Source organism: Nothobranchius furzeri, chromosome 11, assembly GCF_043380555.1.
Source record: "Nothobranchius furzeri strain GRZ-AD chromosome 11, NfurGRZ-RIMD1, whole genome shotgun sequence".
Taxonomy (NCBI): domain Eukaryota; kingdom Metazoa; phylum Chordata; class Actinopteri; order Cyprinodontiformes; family Nothobranchiidae; genus Nothobranchius; species Nothobranchius furzeri.
In genome coordinates this window covers 32,071,345-32,089,763 of record NC_091751.1, presented here as the reverse complement: position 1 = coordinate 32,089,763, position 18,419 = coordinate 32,071,345, and the positions used below count along the sequence as shown (strand labels likewise).

The 18,419-nt window shown below is 40.7% G+C and overlaps 1 protein-coding gene across 3 annotated transcripts in view; it reads right to left on the bottom strand.

The window, feature by feature from the left end:
* col16a1 (collagen, type XVI, alpha 1) overlaps positions 1–18,419 on the bottom strand; it is a 116,568-nt gene that overhangs the window by 78,921 nt on the left and 19,228 nt on the right. For all 3 annotated transcript variants that reach the window (XM_015955982.3, XM_015955983.3, XM_015955984.3), the window contains exons 3-4: positions 10,355–10,423; positions 10,152–10,269 (exon numbers count right to left, since the gene is read on the bottom strand). In XM_015955982.3, the coding sequence (XP_015811468.3) occupies positions 10,152–10,269; positions 10,355–10,423 (187 nt within the window). The remainder of the gene's footprint in view (positions 1–10,151; positions 10,270–10,354; positions 10,424–18,419) is intronic.

Here is an 18,419-nt window from a genome sequence, read left to right as displayed (position 1 = left end):
AATCTCTCTTCAGCCTCCTTTTATTACCTTTTTACATTTTTTTCATTTTTGAAACGATGCAGTGATTAAAGTCAGTTTATTGGATTTACAGTCTTTGGCCCAGCCAGCCATTCCTCCCCATCCCCACACATTTATCTCCTCCTGCTCCCTCACATCATCACACAAACATGCACATAGGGCCTTAGGCGGTGGATATGTCAGGGAGTGTGGGTATGGACCCCATTTCCGCATTCCTGTGGCAAGCTGCCCCCCAATTTTATTTGCACCTTAAACACTTCCACCAGCGACATTCCACTCAAACACACACAGGTGCTCACATGGTGCTCTCATAAGTATGGACTTGGGCACATTCAACACAAGTCTTAAGGCTATGATGGGAACTTAATGCACTGTGATTTATTATCGTGTGACTGTTCAGTTAAACAATGTTGAGTTTATATTTCTTCATCAAGTTGACGCAGTGATAGCTTGATTTCATTGTATTGTTGTTGTGTCCCTTTTTTTCTTTCTCTTTCTGCAGGTCTAGAAGCAGACTCTTGTTCATTATTGTTTATTTTTGTGGACCCCCCCCCACCACCACCACCACCACCTTTTGTCTCTTCCTTTCTCTTTCACCTCTGTCTCCGAGTCGTGTTGGAATTAAAAAGCATTCAAAAACAATAACAATAAAGACGCTTTGATGCTCCACCTGAGAGTAAATCTGTAAGGCTTGTCACCAGCATCAGACATCAATTCTGTTTGCTTCACAGCCAGACAGGACACGGGGGGAAAGAAAAAGGATTTATAGTCTTTGCCTTTGGATGATTACGTTTTGGTTTTTTGATAAGTTGAGGATACGTATTTACATTTTTAAAGACCAACAACTTATATCTGTGGAAACTTTTGCCCAGTAATAACTAATAAAATGTATTTCAGAGACAGCAGATCCACCTGGTCTAATGTTGTTTTATCACTGAACCCCATAAACATCATACAACCAAACGGTGACTGGCATAACTCTGGAGACGTCTTTGTCTACTCGTCTTTCCATATTTGTTTTTATTGATCCACATAGGAAGGTTGGAGGGCAGAAAGTCAGACATTAGGAAGTGGTTAGGATTCAGCAGCCCCAGACCATCACACCACCACCACCGTGTCTCACTATTGATCTGATGTTGCCTGCAGCATTAGTTTTATACCAGAATAAATCGGACATAGCCTGGCACTCCATCGTAAATAACTTTAAAATGTAGCGTCGGTAAATGACGGTCTAGATTTTAGGCTAAATCAGACACACACCTTCTAGAATAGACTCGTTTTGCACCATCAGTCAGATTATTTTCCCAGATGCGGGGATCATCAGGACATTTTTTTATTTGTAAATGTGAGATCGATTATACTTTTCATAATTGCGTTGGGACTTCCCCATGAAGGCTGCCCAGGCCAATCTTTTTCTTGCTTTTGAGGACATTGTGGATAGGACATGGTGTTTTGCTTTTTCAGATCTTTTAGCCTACATCATATTGTCAAACAGGATTTACTGAAGGCATTTCCTATTTCTACGGTCAGGTGTGTCATTCCAATGAAACTGACTTCTGGTTTCAAATGAATGTGGTTAATCACAGCTCCTTTATGATTTCCTAGGAGTGGCAATTATTTTTTTTTCTCATAAAGCAAAGTTGTTTTCCCCCAAATACAAAAAATCCTTGTTTGAAAACTGTTTGGATTTACTCGAGTTATCTTTGTCTGACACTGAAATGTGTTTAAGGGAGCAAATATTTTTTACAACTGTCAATGCTATGTGACTGGTGTCCATTTCCCCAGCACCAGACAGCTGATGGACACGGCGGACAAGCAGCATCAGCTGGCTGCCAGTCATTTGCATTAGCTTGGATTAGGACAGCGGATTAACTTCCAATTTATAGCAAAAATGACAGTGTTCCAATTACAGCACACATGTCTAACATTTCAATCAAACATGGGCAGTGATGAATTATAAAGCTGCTTGAGTGACAGAGAGCCTTAGCTGCAAGGGAGCTATTAACTCTGCAGTTTTTCAAATGCTGTACAGTATACACGCTGGAGCTGAGAGAAGAAATGGGTAAATGATGATGTAAGAGGTCAGTATCTGAAAGTAAAAACACAAATGCACACGTCTGCATGGATGCTCATATCCATCCTCAAACTGATGAGAATACTGTATCCCACACATTGTCTGGCTTTGATCGCTCCATGTATTGATGAAATATAACTTGGCCTTGAATTGGCATCTTGAGATACATTTACATTTACAGACTCTGGCATCTGTGTGGAATTGATTCATAGGCTTGGTTGTAGTCTAATCTATTCTTGTAGAACCTGGACATGGGTCTTTCTCTGGTGTACCGTTTCAGGGTCTTTCTTTGGTCATTTCTATATAACCTCGGGTAGTTCTCAACTTCTGCTCTGTCCTTTAGTATTCTCAAATCTGGTCAATTTCTGTCTGGTTTCACTTGAACTTCAGGTGTCAGTTCCAGTGAGCCAGGCTTCTCATGATGGCTTGTTGGCTTCTTCAGATTTCTGCAGCTGCTATACATAAATCGGCACAGTTATCATGTGATCAGGGTCAAAATTTACACTTTTGATTAAGGAAAACAGAAACTAGTTTTATATTCTGCTTTTGCAGAAGGCCACAGAACAACTGGTATTTGTAACGATAAATATAGATTTATATCTATATGTATCAACTGTGGTGTAGATTTAGCTTGTTTAGTCGTTTATACTCTTATATTAATTAATTGGGGCACCACCAAGTCTTTGTTAGTGTGAACTTGGAAGACTTGAATTGATATTCAGATGTGTTCAATGTAATCCGTCTCAAAGTCAACACCACAAATTAAACTAAAGGATGAATTCTTGCTAGGGTTGTCACAATACTAAAATTTCAAACTCGATTCGATACTGGAAGAAAAACTCGATACTCGATTTCGATACTATTTAAAAACACCAATTTATTGAACAAGTTTATTCAAAAAATAACATTCCTCAATTTATATTGCAAAAATTAAATGTTAAGAATTAAGTGTGTAAAGTGCCTTTCAAGTATCAGCATTTTTTAAAACGTGCATACAAAAACTGGCGAAAGTTAACACTTTAAATCATGAATTGTCTCACTATATATACACTATTTGCAGAGTGATATTTTGCTGGTTAAACTCTGTTTAAGGTGCATTTTTGTTATAAGAAGTAATGTTATATGTTTTGTTCTGTACTTTTGAACAACTTTGTTGGTCAATAAAGGGAGAAACTGAATTTCTCCACAGTAGGACAAAGGTACATCTACCGGTAATCTTAATAAAAACAGATTGGCGCACGGGAGTGACGTCATTAAAAGCGCCGGTTAGATTAGCCGCGGCTAGTCTGTTCATGCCTAGAAATCCCAGAATCGCTCCAAACGAACAGGGGAATCATGTTGATGATTCCTAACAAAACCTTTCGACATGAAGATGTTTTGGTGCAGATAATGTCTTATTTCGAGGCTGCACCATGGGTGCCCGTCCGCACCTGTTATATGGATATACACTGATGGCGATTCGCCGATGGATCTAAATACCCCGGGGAATCCAATTAGCACCAAAGTTTTCAGCGTGAGTAAACAAACGTACTGCATGCTAGAAATTAAGTCCGGGTTGCAATAAACGGGAGTTTCCTTTAAGCACATAAGCATGAATATACAACTACGTCTTAGGTGTGTTCTTGCTGTGTCTTTCTAAATCCATGCTTTCGTTCTTTTTTAAACACAGAAACAGTTTTGTTTACCTGTTAGTAGCTACAGTTTCGCCGACGGCTGCCTGAAGAAGCCGGCAGCCGTCGGCGAAACTGTAGCTACTAACAGGTAAACAAAACTGTTTCTGTGTTTAAAAAAGAACGAAAGCATGGATATACAACTACGTGTCGGACTTGGTATGCTAATTAAGTTGGGCTGTGAAGCGGCTCCCAAATTAGCTGTTTATGTTTTATTTATTTGGCAGACAAAACTTGGATCGGAGACAACTCGCGTGGGAAATTGTAATGTAGCCATGCGGCTTCTTCTTCTGTTTGTCTGGGAGGCAGAGGCTGCCTTACGGCATCTGGCTGTCGTGCGTGTCGGTGTACTTGAAGAAGGCTGTGTATAATAGTCCATAATATCGATACCACAGGGATGGAATATCTAATTTAGATAACACTTTTAGCATCGATTTACATCTAGGTATCGATTTTTTTGACAACACTAATTCTTGCCAGAATGCACCGACTATTCTCGAGATCGCTAGAAATGATCAGGCGCTATTTACGTTTTTGTGTTTATTACAAAAATCAGTTAATACATTTGACAAATGGCTCAAATATATCTTATAGTTTCATGCATGGAATTAAGAAAATGGTTATACCCAAAGCTTTATGGCAGTGATATGAAATAACTGATCTGTAATAAAAGTGGAAGTTGGGTGACACACAAGACTCAAGACTCAAGACAACTTTATTAGTCACAAGGTTATAGTAGAATGGGGAATAATTTCTGAAGGGGAACAAAGTGAGTGTGTGTATGTGTTCATATGGGTGTAGGAATGCAGGAGGGGTGTGTGTTCATGTGTGTGTGTGGATGCAAATGAGAGTTGGTGACAGCAGGAAAAAAAGAGGATATGTCTTGAGAGCTAACGTGAATTTGGATTCAAATAAAACACGCCATAAAATTGGATATTCTGAATTCACTAATCTGCTTAGCATAAAGTCAGCCAAACGCAATGACACACACACACCTGTTTCCGTCGCCAGGGGTAACCAAAGGGCTGAAACAGCTGGAGGAGTGCTCGCTTGTGTGAAGCCTTCTGGGACAATAGGATTTTTGGCCCCCAAGTTGGTCAACGTAGTCTTCCGTCTGTTCAGGAGAATCTCGTTCCCCGGGAGTGGCTTGACTCTAAAGCCGGGCGTACACTGTGACTTTTTCACTCGTAGCACTCAGCTTCAGCTCAAACTGTACGACTTACTCACAGGGCAGATCTCACGAGTCATGCGCTCACACTGTACGACCCAGTTCTCGGATGCGATCTGACTGCTCACACTGTACGTCTGGTAGCAACACGTCAGCCCTAAAAATATGCTAAAAATAGCAGTTTTTACTCAACATGTCAGACTTTTTTGTCTTGTTTTGCCTGTTGTCCTTCGGGAGTGCTGCAGGACACACAGGGATTTATGGGGGTTGGATGAGGACAACGAAATAAAGAAAGTAAATCTTTGTTTTGTGATCAGTTTAATTTGACATGCGACAAACACGCTTTCTTGACAATCTTTGTGAGTAAAAAAAACGTGTAGAAATAAAAGCGAACAACGTGTGTTATTAGGGAAATAGCGGGCGAGCGGTGTTGATGCAGGATTGCGCATGCGCCGTGAGCGGTTCTGATACTTTTTGGGTCACAGCTGCTCGCAGCGCCGCTTCAACAGTGCGATACCCTCACGAGGGACGAGCGAAATATTAAACACGCCAGAAGTCCGTGCGAGCTCACGATTGCTGTGTCACGTGGTGTTAATCACCTCTCGTAACCCCCTAGTATACTACACGACACTCGGCGCAAAACTCGCCCCGATCTCGTGGATTCTCGCACGAGTGGAAAATCGGCTCAAAAAAGTGAAAAAGTCGCACAGTGTACGCCCGGCTTAAGGTTCCTTCACTTCAGCTGCACCGAAAATGTGGAATTCAGAGCGCGAGTCCAAATAATCAAAACCGATGCTGAATCAGAAAAACTGCTCCAAATTAGTTTGACTCTTACTGTGAAAACTTTATCTGACCAAACCGACTTCCGGTTTGACATAGAAGGTCTAACAAAAAACAAATTAAGTTGCCACTGAGTTTTACAGTAACTTTTGAGAGCTAATGACTTAAAAACTTTGAGAGTGACAGTGTTGCTAGGTGAGATGGAAAGGCCTAGCAGGATTTGCTTAAGGCGTCCTTTTGTTCTTTGCTCTGCCGTCACGAGGTTGAAACCTGGCCTTTGTAACTTTCCTTGGTCACGCCCACATGTATGTCATTCATTAACCACTAGATGGCACTATGGCTCTTTCAAATAACTCTACCTTTCCAATAATGAAAGGTCCATAATCACAATTTACCAAAGTTATCCATATAAGGCCTCAAAAAGTATTACTTTAAACACAAAAGAACTGAATTCATGTCTTAAGCTTGACTGTATTGCTGTTAGCATAAATTTTAACTGGTGAAACAAAAATGGCAGAGGTTTAACGTAAAAGAAAAAAAAACACAAAAGAAGCAGTTATGTTTGTAACTGATACGAGTTTAAACATTTACTTTGTTTTTTCTATTAAACAACCTAAAACACATTTTGACTGTGGATAAACAGAAACACCAGGGTTTTCATAAAGAATAAATTCTGGAACCTTCCAGAACACGCCCTGAGAGGTTTTACGAGCACCCGCTCAGGCTTAGGTGAGAGTCAGGTCTTGGCAGGTTGACTTAGAACAGACCAGTTTCTGATATTGTCCTGCCTCTCCGATTGGTAAAGGAGGGAAAAACAAATCACTTGGTAACATTTATGTCCCTGGGAGAAAGTAGGAGTTAGTCAGATGTGCTGGAAAGGGAATTGTGGAATTTATGTGACTACAGCCAGTTTCAAATTTTCCCCTTTTATGCAGTGTAAGGGAAAGAAAAGCTTTGTGTGTAAAAGCCGTTTTGTTGTCCTTCTTCTTGTGAATCCAACGAAAGTTAATCTGAGGATATGAAATGTGGATTTCCGCTACATATATATCTTAGTCTTTGATTTCAAATGAAATACATGCACTTTATAGTTCATTGGGATATCTTTAAAATGTATTCTGGGAGATGTTTAATTCATAGCCAGAAATAAATGCTGATCTAAATGCTGACTGCCACTCAACCGCTATGCCGATGATGACACTGTTTCTCAATGACCTAGTAGCTAATTCACTTCTTAAAATAATTCCAGGTTATATGTTGTGTGTTGCTTGTTTTAAAAACCTTTAACAACTTAGTTGAAGAAAAAAAGAAATATTGGTCATTGACAGAAAAAGTTTACTGCATAGCTGAGTCGAGTTTAGAAGTTCACATTAAAAATGTAGCATCTCATCATATAAAGAAAACTGAATTGGAGTTTCCATCTTGGTTCAAGGCAGTTATGTTTTTATCTTTATGCTTTCAGTCCTTGTAGAATCAACTACTTTCAATTTTCTGCTTTCTGGTTTCATAAAGAAAAGTCACAACTGCTTTCAAACGCTGCAGCACTAGAAAGACCTAGTGTACTTCACTACTTCTTTTAGGCTTTTTTTTCCTCTTTCTTTGTTTTTTAGCTCATGATTTTCATTCATAAAACTAAATGAAACCAGATTATCTGATTTCTTTAGGTCTCATCTGCTATTATATCAAACCTCTTTCCCGTGACTGCCTGGTTCTGGTATATTCTCTTTGAGATATCCAGAATGTTTAGACACACAGTCACTATAGTGTACCTCTGGAAATGCTGCCATTGGCTGTGAAGCCACTTCATAATAATTCTTAAAACTCATTCATGTTGAGTCTTCAGCAGAGCTTCAAAAGCCATGTCCTTTCCAGCAGCACAATATCACAATAGAATGACTCTACTGTGATAAATGGAAGGCCAAGATGTGCTGGAATGAAATTATGTCCCCAGAGTTTTATCTAAACCCAGTTTATGTTTTGGCTAACATGGTTATAATGAGCAAATACAGCAGGAGCTCAGGAGGTTGAGCAGGTTGTCCAGTAATCAGAAGGTTGCAGGTTTGATTCCGGCTCCGGACAGACAATGCTGCTGTTGTGTCTTTGTGCAAGATACTTAACCCACCTTGCCTGCTGGTGGTGGTCGGACAGACAGGTGGTGCTTGTGCTCTGCAGCCTCACCTCTGTCAGTGCGCCCCAGGGCAGCTGTGGCTACATCGTAGCTCATCACCACCAGTGTGTGAATGAGTGAATGATACACTGTAATGTAAAGAGCTTTGGAGTCCTCTGACTCTAAAAGGCGCTATACAAGTGCGGGTCATTTATCATTCATCCTTAAATGAACTGAAGTCTAATTTGTACTTCTCCATCTGCGTCGGGACGGACGCACGCAAGGCCATTATCCGTCCTTTCCATGGCTCTTGGACAGGCTCGACTGAGTCGAGCTCTCTTCTCTAAACATCCGTCCGACGAGACGGAGAATGCAAACTTGTGATTGGTCAGGACGCTGCTGTCGACTACAGCGCCGCCGTTGTGCCCTCAAACATGAAGAGAACTGAGGATATCTATTGGCAGACACGAAGCAGCTTGACGAATACCTCCCAGAGAAACTCAAAAATATGAATGTTTTATTCACCCGTGACTGGAGAAATAAAAAGATGCACAGTGTTTTATTCATGGACGGAAATAACAGGAAACGTGTGTTTAGAGGTGGCGGGCGCATGAAGAGATGGAGGAAAATGAGGGACAAATTTGTCCGTGTTAAAAGGTCTCTTAAATGCAAAAAACACAATATAAACACACTATCTTGGACCAGATACATGACAGGATACCACAGAACAGTGCTACGCCCTCTGCTGTCTGGGTGGGGAATTGCTTTGCCACACTCCCCAGGAGACAGAGACGTATGAAGGCAAATTGTCTTGGTCTGAGCATGCGTGTCTCTCCCTGGTGTAGCTGACGAAGAAGTATAGATTAGGCTTAACTGTGATTGGCTGTGGCAAACATCTAAAAAGAAGTCGACCCACAAGTTACTTTGTTCTAGATGTAGACCCAATAGAGCTTCATTAAGATTCGTCCAAAGGTTTGTGAGATATTTTGCTAAAACTTTGGATACATCAACAAGTGTCCAATAGATGTCTGATGTGGTTTTTCAGTGCAGCCGTCCAACTTTTTAATGAAGCTTGTCATTAAAGCAGTAAACAGAAAATCCCAAAGCTTTTCTTTAATCCTAAAAGGAAAAACATGTACAAATGTGGTGATTTCTGCTGTGTATACAGAAACACAGTGAAAGGCTGCCAACAGGCGAGATGGATTTCAAACATTGATTATTCTGTTTTTCAGTCCAACAAGTCACCCAGGTAGCATGCTTCACTGATAAAACTGACAGCAGAACTCTCCGAGGCATCAGAATTTCAATAAAAGCTGAACCCCAACAAAATCCAATACCAGCGACTGAGTAAAGATGTCGAGTGTTGTTCCTGTCCTCTTTTGTGTGGTTTGGAGCAAAACAAAAACATCTCAGATGTTCTTCTTGACCAAATGAAGGCTGATTTCCTCAGAGGTGACAGTTTTGGCTTTGTTTTTTTCTCCCGCTTCTCTTTTCACCAATAAAAGAAACCTCTCTGAGATGGTGACAAACAATATTTGGGAGTCTTTTAGAGCAAAATATCTCAACTTGAAAAGCTTGTTCTGTGTGCAGATTTATCTTCAAGGGAGCCTAAATATTACAGAACCAGACAGAGCGATAACATACTCTGGGCTCTGGGCTGACCCATTTGGCAGCTCCAGAAGAAAAAAACCACAGCTTCATTACTGGGAACAGTAATGATAAAAGACAAAAGTTAAAGGAAGAATAAAAATGCACAGCACACAACTATGATGGTTATAGAATGTCAAGCACTATCTGCACCCATGAAGGCATAATTACACATGTGCAAAGAAGCAATAAGCGATTTATTTCCTCTAGCATGCAGCTACTCAACTCTAACTTCTGTCATCCTTTATATTTTGCTGGCGTTCGCATCCTGCAGGCTAATTAAGAAATAACTCCAACACTTCTCACTAACCCAAATAGGCATGACATTTCATTATGAGAGCTGGTGAAAACAAGTACATGCGGTTCAAACCAGCAAGCCAAAAACAAGCTTCAGTTTCGGTTAACAGCTTCTAGGAATGTAATCATCGACTAACCAGAGGTGAAAGCTTTGCCAAATGTCTCAGCATTTTTATGCAACAAGCATTAGACAGCACCGACATGAGAAGTGAAGGTTCAGAGCTAAAGGCTGCAAAAAAAAAAAAAAGAGACCCCGTCAAACTCAAGTCTAGAGAAAGCAGCTATTCTGGCATAAAATCTAACTTTTTATACGTTTTGCAATGCAATTCCTCCCACACGTTTTGCCAGATGTGTTTATTCGGTGAGAGAGGGAGAGGTGTAGAGTGAACTTACTCGCTGGGGCGCAAGAGTGCCGTCTTGCCCAGGCGTAGGATGACGGCACCTCGAGGGCTGCGGATCTTCTTGACATTTGTGTCCTTCAGCAGGGAAAATCGTCTCACCAGATTAAAACCTTGCACCGAAAAAATAAAAAAAAATCAATAGCACAGAATGTTTCCCATCAGTAAATTATTTTATACTTGTCTTCTTTTCTTTACCAGTAATATTGACCCTGGATGATTGGGGGAACCTCCAGTCAGCCACTTGTAAAGGTGGACAAGACGCACCTGAGGAAACAAAGGACACCAAACAGGAATGAGCATGAACAGAAGCTAAAACCAAATGGTCAGCATTCACCAGACATAAAGAAGTTATCAGGGAACGTATGTCTAATGATACCCAAGACACTTTTCATTGAGTGAAACGGACAAAGTTTGTGCACGGGCGCATGGAAGAGAAGCAGCGACTTCAAACATTTGATGCCAAAGGAAATATTTATCTGAAAGAAAGAGAGAGCTGGTTGGGGGTGAAAGGGAGTTAAAAGATTTGTAAAACCCAGACAGCGAGATGAAATGAGGGCATGGCCGTGCAGAATGGAACACAACCCGATCTGACAAGTGGTCTCACACCATGCTTGTCTGTCGCGCAGCCTCATTTTGATGGATATGTTCTCACCCTGTCAGGGGAGGTTGCAGAGTAAAGTGCTGCCTGTCAGAGCGGGCTGCCTGGCTGCAGGGGGGAGAGAGATGTGAGATTTTTGGAAAAACCAGACTAGTACAGGTAGACATGAACCCCATGAATCACTGTGATCCACAGTTAATTGATCTCTTTGGGGCCAAGGACCATGGCCCCGAGCAAGACGGTGCACTAAGCAGGTCTTTTTTCCCCAGTTTTATTTTTTCCAGATCATTTGGAGACAAGTTGTGTCCTGTAAGAAGCCTAATGAGACTAAATAAATGTCTGTGAATTGGATTCCCAACTATATCTACGTATAGCTTGTAAAAAAGAAAGTCCCATTGAAAGAGTTCCCTATTTGAACATTTCTGTAAACATAAAATAAAATCAAGCTTGGTCAAAAATAAAAATAAAAATATCAAGAACCCATTAGCCTCAAAAGCTACTGCCTATTAGTGAAAATTAGCTGAAAATAGCTTTGATTAAATCTGCATACTTTGGAGTTCCCATATCCCCAACCAGGGGGTCAGGCAGGGGTGTCTCACAATCCACCGACACTACTGTTGTGATCGATGTAATGGACGCCCCGCAATAAAGGGTTTAAGTTTGTGTAATTCTCTGTACTTAAAGTTCAGATGTTTTAGAACTCTCTCCTGTTAAAGAAGTACTTCAGTGGGTTAGCAAGCAGCCAAAAGGTGCAGTTCTGGCTTAACGTGAACTTTAAAGGGACTTTACGGAGTTTAGAATTTTTATGCTCGCGATTGCCCCCTCAGGCCAGAAGGGTAATGGCAGCTTCCATAGTAGGCTCGTGCACGAGGCGTGCATGCTGTATGTGCACACACCTTAACGAAAATAACAGCTGAGACAGTCTTGTGTGTGTGTGTGTGTGTGTGTGTGTGTGTGTGTGTGTGTGTGTGTGTGTGTGTGTGTGTGTGTGTGTGTGTGTGTGTGTGTGTGTGTGTGTGTGTGTGGCCCGGAGGACAGAGGACAGGAGAACACGCAGCTAATTAATTAAATATTTGGGTTCTGTACCTTTCTCTTCAGCACAGCCGACAAATGTTTATGATGGGTCAGTCTTCCTGCATGCTCGGACCATTCCCTTCCCTTGCTTGAAAAATTGTTCCAAAATGAAAGTTGAACCCACATCTTTTTATCTGTGGATTCAATGCCATTTGGCGAGTCTCAAATAAAAATATAAATATACCATTATAAAAAGTATACCTTTAATGTAAAAAAATTTGTTTTACTGCTAATTTGCAGGAAATATCTAGAAGAAAATAGCTAAGGGTCCTCAGAAATGTAGCTAGGTTCATCACTAGGCGTTAGGAACAGCGACAAAGTTGCTGAGTTGGCACTCCCCCTCTCTCTCTGCTGCTAAAGCTACTGATAGCAAATGCTACGGGCTATGCCTGAGCGTGAACGCGCATGAAGCAGCCTGCTCGACCCGAGCAGCTCTCTTTTTCTGTGATTTTACAGAAAAACAGGCAATCACAGTAAAAATGCCAGGGCTCATTCTACAGGACCAGGGCAAGTAATCGCTTAGGGGAACGATCACCTTGAGTAGTGTTTGGCAAGTTACTATGAAAAAGTTATTAGTCTTAGTTACTAAGTACTGCTTCAAATGAGTAACCAAGTAAATAACTGAGTTGCAATGTCATGAGGGTAAATAACTGCCAGGAAACGTAACCATATCGATACTTGTTAATACAGATGCACAAAACTTGCTACATCTACGATAAATTACTATAATACAAAAAAAAGACTGAATTGACTAAAATGACTAAAATGTGTCCAGTTTTATTCTAAAGCTGAATAAATGAAATTAATCATCTGAACAATTTAAATGTCTCTAAAAATACAATTTATGATTACAAATGACATTTGATAAAGATTTTAGTAGTTTACCTCTTTAAACAGAAATACTGTTGGTAGTTTTGGTCTGTAAATGAGACCGTGTTTTGAATGAGATGTTTTATCATCATCTAGTAACATCATAACTATAAATAAAAGTTAGCTAGTTCTAGTAACACCTGAGCTCCGTGACATCTTCTGACTGAATCAGTGCTACAGCGGGACTAAGGAAATGATCAGGAACACCCAATTGTTCCAGTGGATGAAGATCTAAGTAGATTGTGATGAATGAATGAATGACATTTGAGTAGTGAACAGGTGAGTGGATCTTCCTTACATGGGACTGTACATGTTCTGTTAATGAATATTGTAGTTTTACTAGATCAGCTGTAAAAAGCAAGTAGTTAACCCTTCCACTGTCCTCATGGGTGACCCCACCAGGAAAGTTGACCATTGAGCAGGGTTCATGGTTCATCCCTTGAGGTCCAAGTGGCAGGGGTGAGCACCGCCTCACTCCTGCCACTTGGACCTTAAGGAATCTCTAATTTCCCTCTGGGATTAATAAAGTGTCTTTGAATTGAATTGAATTGAATTGAATCACAAACCCTGCTCAATGGTCAACTTTCCTGGGGGGGTCACCTATGAGGACAGTGGGAGGGTTAACGGAATTTGAAGTGGTGTCTACCGTTGGCCATGTCCACCAAATAAGTCAAAGAGTTTCCTTTAATCCTTCACAATAAGAGTCTCAAACACATAAATGTTCCCCCACGACATCTCAAGCTAATCAAAAAAATGTGTTATTGTACTCTGACACATGTACACTATATGCTTCCGATGTTCTGGAGGATGTTTTGCACTGGTGCCATGCTGAAGGGAGGTTATAGGTTCAAATCCCACCTGCACGGCCCTTCTGCAAGGATCTTGTTTTCCCCGTGGAAGCTAGGGTGTTCTACTTGTGTCAGGCTGATTGGTTACTCCACGTTGTTCCTAGGTATGAGTGAGTGGATGGTTGTCCATCTCACCATATGTGTCCCTGTGATGAATGAGAAATGTGTCCAGGACGTCCCCCACCTCTAACCTGAAGACTGCTGATAATAGACACCAGCTCCACATGACCCCTACAGGAAAGGATTTGTTTAGGAGATGAATGGATGCCACGGATTTAAGTGTCCATGCACTTTTTTCCTCATTTTGATGGATTTTGTGAATGTCTTCTCCACCTAGGTTTTAGTTTATTGTGCCTAAAATGCAAATGCATGCTGGGTGCTGTTAGAGTGTCCATGTCAGATGATGACCTTTAACTAGAGGTTGCCTGTGACATGCTAGAGCTTCCGTGTCACAGGCGTTGCCATGGTAACAAAGCCCTCTCTGTGCCTCTGGCAGCTGGGATGCTACAAACAGTGTGCCACACACTCACTTAATAAATGCCACTGACTATTTACTGGTCTTTTCCCGACCTTTGGTCTACAGATGTCTGAGCACTTGGAGCCAAATTATCAGTTTCCGAAGTAATCTGAATTTAAACATATCCATTTATTTTCAGGTACTTTTGGAACAGATAAGGGACAAACAGTCTGTGTTATTTGTGAAATTATAGCTCTGGTGAAAAGATGTTTAAGGATAGGTCTTGTAAATAAATAAATACACAGTAAATACCAGTTGACATTTTTAGTGTGGATGAATTAAAGTGTAGGAATAATTATTTATTTGTTAATTTATACATTTTACAGCTGCTGATTGTGTTTTGATTTGAAGAGAAGAGGCAGGGAGTGGTGATCAGACCATTGAGAAGGTAAATAAAAAGATAGATCTCAATGATCATGCTCCTTTACATGTTAAAGAAGCATGTAGAAGGGAATTAAATGTAAAAGAAATACACCAACATGCACCCTGGTGGCTGGTTGCAGTACAGGTTTAAGTCCTGCCTGACTTTTACATTTATAAAATTGATATAGTTTTTCTTGGTTCCACTTAGAACAGACCACTGGTGTCCTAAGACAGAGCACACACACACACACACACACACACACACACACACACACACACACACACACACACACACACACACACACACACACACATAACATATATACCATATTATATAAATATATATATGTACCAACATATAAGTAATGTTTCCATGGTTACATTGTGATTACTTAGTAAGTATTCTATTTGGTGAGAGATAAACTTTATTGTATTTATCCTAGTGAATTTATAATTAAATGGGTAAACTAGTAGTAGCACATTCAATGTCAAATAAAGTAAAAATCAGGAGAGGGAGAATGTTTAAGTGGTTAGCAACAGTGTTCAAGCCGATGGCCCCCTCCATGAGGCTACCACAGCTCTGCAGAACACCACTGTAGCTTCTTCTGGGAAGAAAAACTCTTAGACAAAAATAAAGTTAACAGCTGAAATAGCAGGAAATAATACAGTTAAAGAGCAGATTGTAGAAGAAAGTAGTCGAGTGTGGAAAGTGGTCAGTATGTCCTCCAGCAGCCTAAGCCCATAGCAGCATCTATTATAGTGAGGACCATCCATTGACTTCCATTCATGTTTGTGATTGTGTTATGCCTAACCCATACCCTAACACTAACCATAACCAATGCTGATCTTCTCCTAACCCTAACTAAAACTTATTTCACACCATACGTCTAAAACCAACTGATGAGCTTCTTCTGGGGAGAAAAACACTTAGAGAAAAAATAAAGTAAACAACTGAAATAGCAGGAAATAATACAGTTAAAGAGCAGATTGTAGAAGAAAGTAGTAGAGTGTGGAAAGTGATCTGTGTATCCTCCAGCAGTTTTATTTCCATGGCAGCATAACTACAGAGATTACTCTGGATACTCTATCCTTTTAGATAGATGCATGTTGGAGGCAGTGCAAGGGAGAGCCGTCGTTACCGACTGTACACTCCACCTTCCTCTACTCCCCCACTTGTCCAGATCTGGGCTAACATCAGATTTTTACCATAGGCCCTATAAAATAAAAATGTTTTAAGCCTAGTCTTAAAGGTAGACATGGTGTCTGCCTCACGGACTAAAGCTGGGAGTTGGTTCCACAAGAGAGGAGCCTGATAGCTAAAAGATCTTCCTCCCATCCTATTTTTAGATATTTTGGGAACCACCAGTAAACCTGCAGTCTGAGAGTTAAGTGCTCTGTTAGGAACATATGGAACAACTAGGTCACTGATGTATGATGGAACTTGATTATTAAAGTGAGGGTTAAGGCCTGGGTGGAGACGTATTTTATGTACACTTCCTGTTAAGAAAACGCTTCTGAAAGAGGCGTCTCCTGGCGGACCCAGAGAGCGGCACTGAGGCAGAGGTAGACCGCACCCCCCTCAACCCCCCTGTGTATGCTGTCGGAGTTTCTCAATCTAAAAACGAGTGGTTAACGAGCGCGTGCGCACTTGCGCATGCACACAAGCACGCACTCACACAAGACTTGCCGTTCAGGAGAAAAGCAGACACAGATTCTGCAGCATTCTGAAGGTTTCCTGTTAAACGCGATCATTAGATGAAAAGGGAGGAGGGCATTTTTTTCAAGGAGGTGAGCGGCTCCATGCGCTAATGTGTCAGATCGGCAGGTGAAAGCTGAGCCAAGTGGAGGTGCAGCTGCCTCACCTTGAGACCAGTGTGGTGCAGCGGCATGGTACTTTGCTTATAATGTCACGTTTTTCAGCTTAGCCATCAACCACAGCTGGTTCTTCATAAATGTGGTGCAGAGTTTTTAACCTGAAGATGGAGATATAATTATGGTTTTGGGCTGAAATATTAAATTTAAAGTAAGTTACACTAAACTGCCACACTAATGATGTGTACAGCACCATTAAACACTCATCTATACAGGTTATCAGCAAAAACAAGTTAATTTAGGTGTTACTTGCTCTTTAAGAGCTTTATGTGTGAGAAGGAGGATCTTAAAATCTATTCTGAATTTAACAGGTAGCCAATGTAGGGAAGCTAAGACAGGAGAGATATGATCTCTCTTTTTAATTCTCATCAGAACTCTAGCTGCAGCATTTTGGACAAGCTGAAGACTTTTAACCACGTTCTGTGGACTTCCTGAGAGTAATGAATTACAGTAATCCAATCTTGATGTAATAATTGCATGAACTAGTTTTTCAGCATCACTCCTGGAAAGGATGCTTCTAATCTTAGCAATATTCTGAAGGTGGAAAAAGGAAATCCTACAAACCTGTTTAACCTGGGATTTGAATGACACCAAGGTTCCTTACTTTGTTCTCGGAGATTAATGTAATGCCATTCAGGTCAGGTGATTGACTAAGCAATTTCCTTATCTGGATTTCTGGTCCAAAGATGAGAACTTCAGTCCTGTCTTGATTTAAAAGCAAAAAGTTTAGAGTCATCCAATTTTTTGTCTTCAAGACAAGCCTGTAATCTAACTGTTCAGCTGCATGTTATTTTTTTAGTTTTGGCTTTGAGTAGACTTTGTCAGGTTTTTATGCAAGTCGGTGATGATCATGCAATAAATTATTTTGGTGCATTGCTTTATAAAAGGTTATTCTGTGGTAACCTTATAAACGTTTAACACCTGCCCTTAAAAATATGTCTGCACAGCCGCAGTGCAGCCTGTACAGGTAGAGTCGTGCATGTCCCGTGCTACTTACACTAGGAATATTTGTAACTTAACAAGCTCATCTAAAACCATACTGCAGACTCAGCATAATGTGTACTCAGTGGACATGACACAAACTTGTACAAATTGCTGTTCCTCATTTTCCTTGTTGCGAGTTTTGCAAGTCAAATATAGTAAGATCTACCTGTCAGTGCTGCTTATTCTGATTTTTTCACCTCCCATTACCCTTTGTGTTTGTTTGTATTTTCATTGTGATCCTATTTCCATCTGCCAGAGTGAAGATGAAGGCTCTGTCTAAGGCAGGAGTATTCTAGCTGTAGGCTAGTGGGCAGCACCACAGAATACTGAACAACACAGATGAATAGTCTGATAGAAGAAAGAGAAGGCCTGACAGCACAAAAGGTGAGTGAAAAAATAAAAAGGAATATTAATAATAGCAGATTTGAGGTGACACTTTAAAACATACAGAAGCATGCAGGCCATGCTTTTCTTATCTGAGACGAGACGATCAATACAGTAGAGAGGCTTTTATTTGAGGAGAAAGCAGTTACATCTTTGCAGTGTGATCATGGCATGGTGAGCTAATGATCTGTACTAAATAACAAAGAGCTTAGTGGTTAGCATCATAGAAGCAGTTAGCATCATAGCATCCATGCAGAATTACAAGTAGTTATGGCATGAAAAACTGAAACCCATTGATTCTTTATGGGATTTAACTAAAACACAAATTTCTTGAGCTGGATACTAGCTAGACTTCAGTAGAGACCATTCACACTAAGGAGCTGGACACTAACTAGTCTTCAATGGAAACTATTCCCACTAAGGAGCTGGGGTCTCATTTATCAAACATAGAATCCATAGGATCCATAGAATCCTTACTAAAACCGTACTTGAGCTCAGCAAAAAAAATGTACTTACGCCAAGTAAGTTTGTGATCTATCAAACATGGAGTATGCACAGCTGCACGCAATCTCCGCTTCATAAATCAGAAACTATCTAGAAAGGTTCTCAGCTCTTTTTAGTCACATCCCGCCCTCACCACGCCCACTTTCTGCCATAAATAGTCAATACAAAATGCCTTGTGGATCTCATGCATATACATAAGCTGGCTGTTGCAGCGCTCCACCAGTTACGATAGCGACCATAGATCAA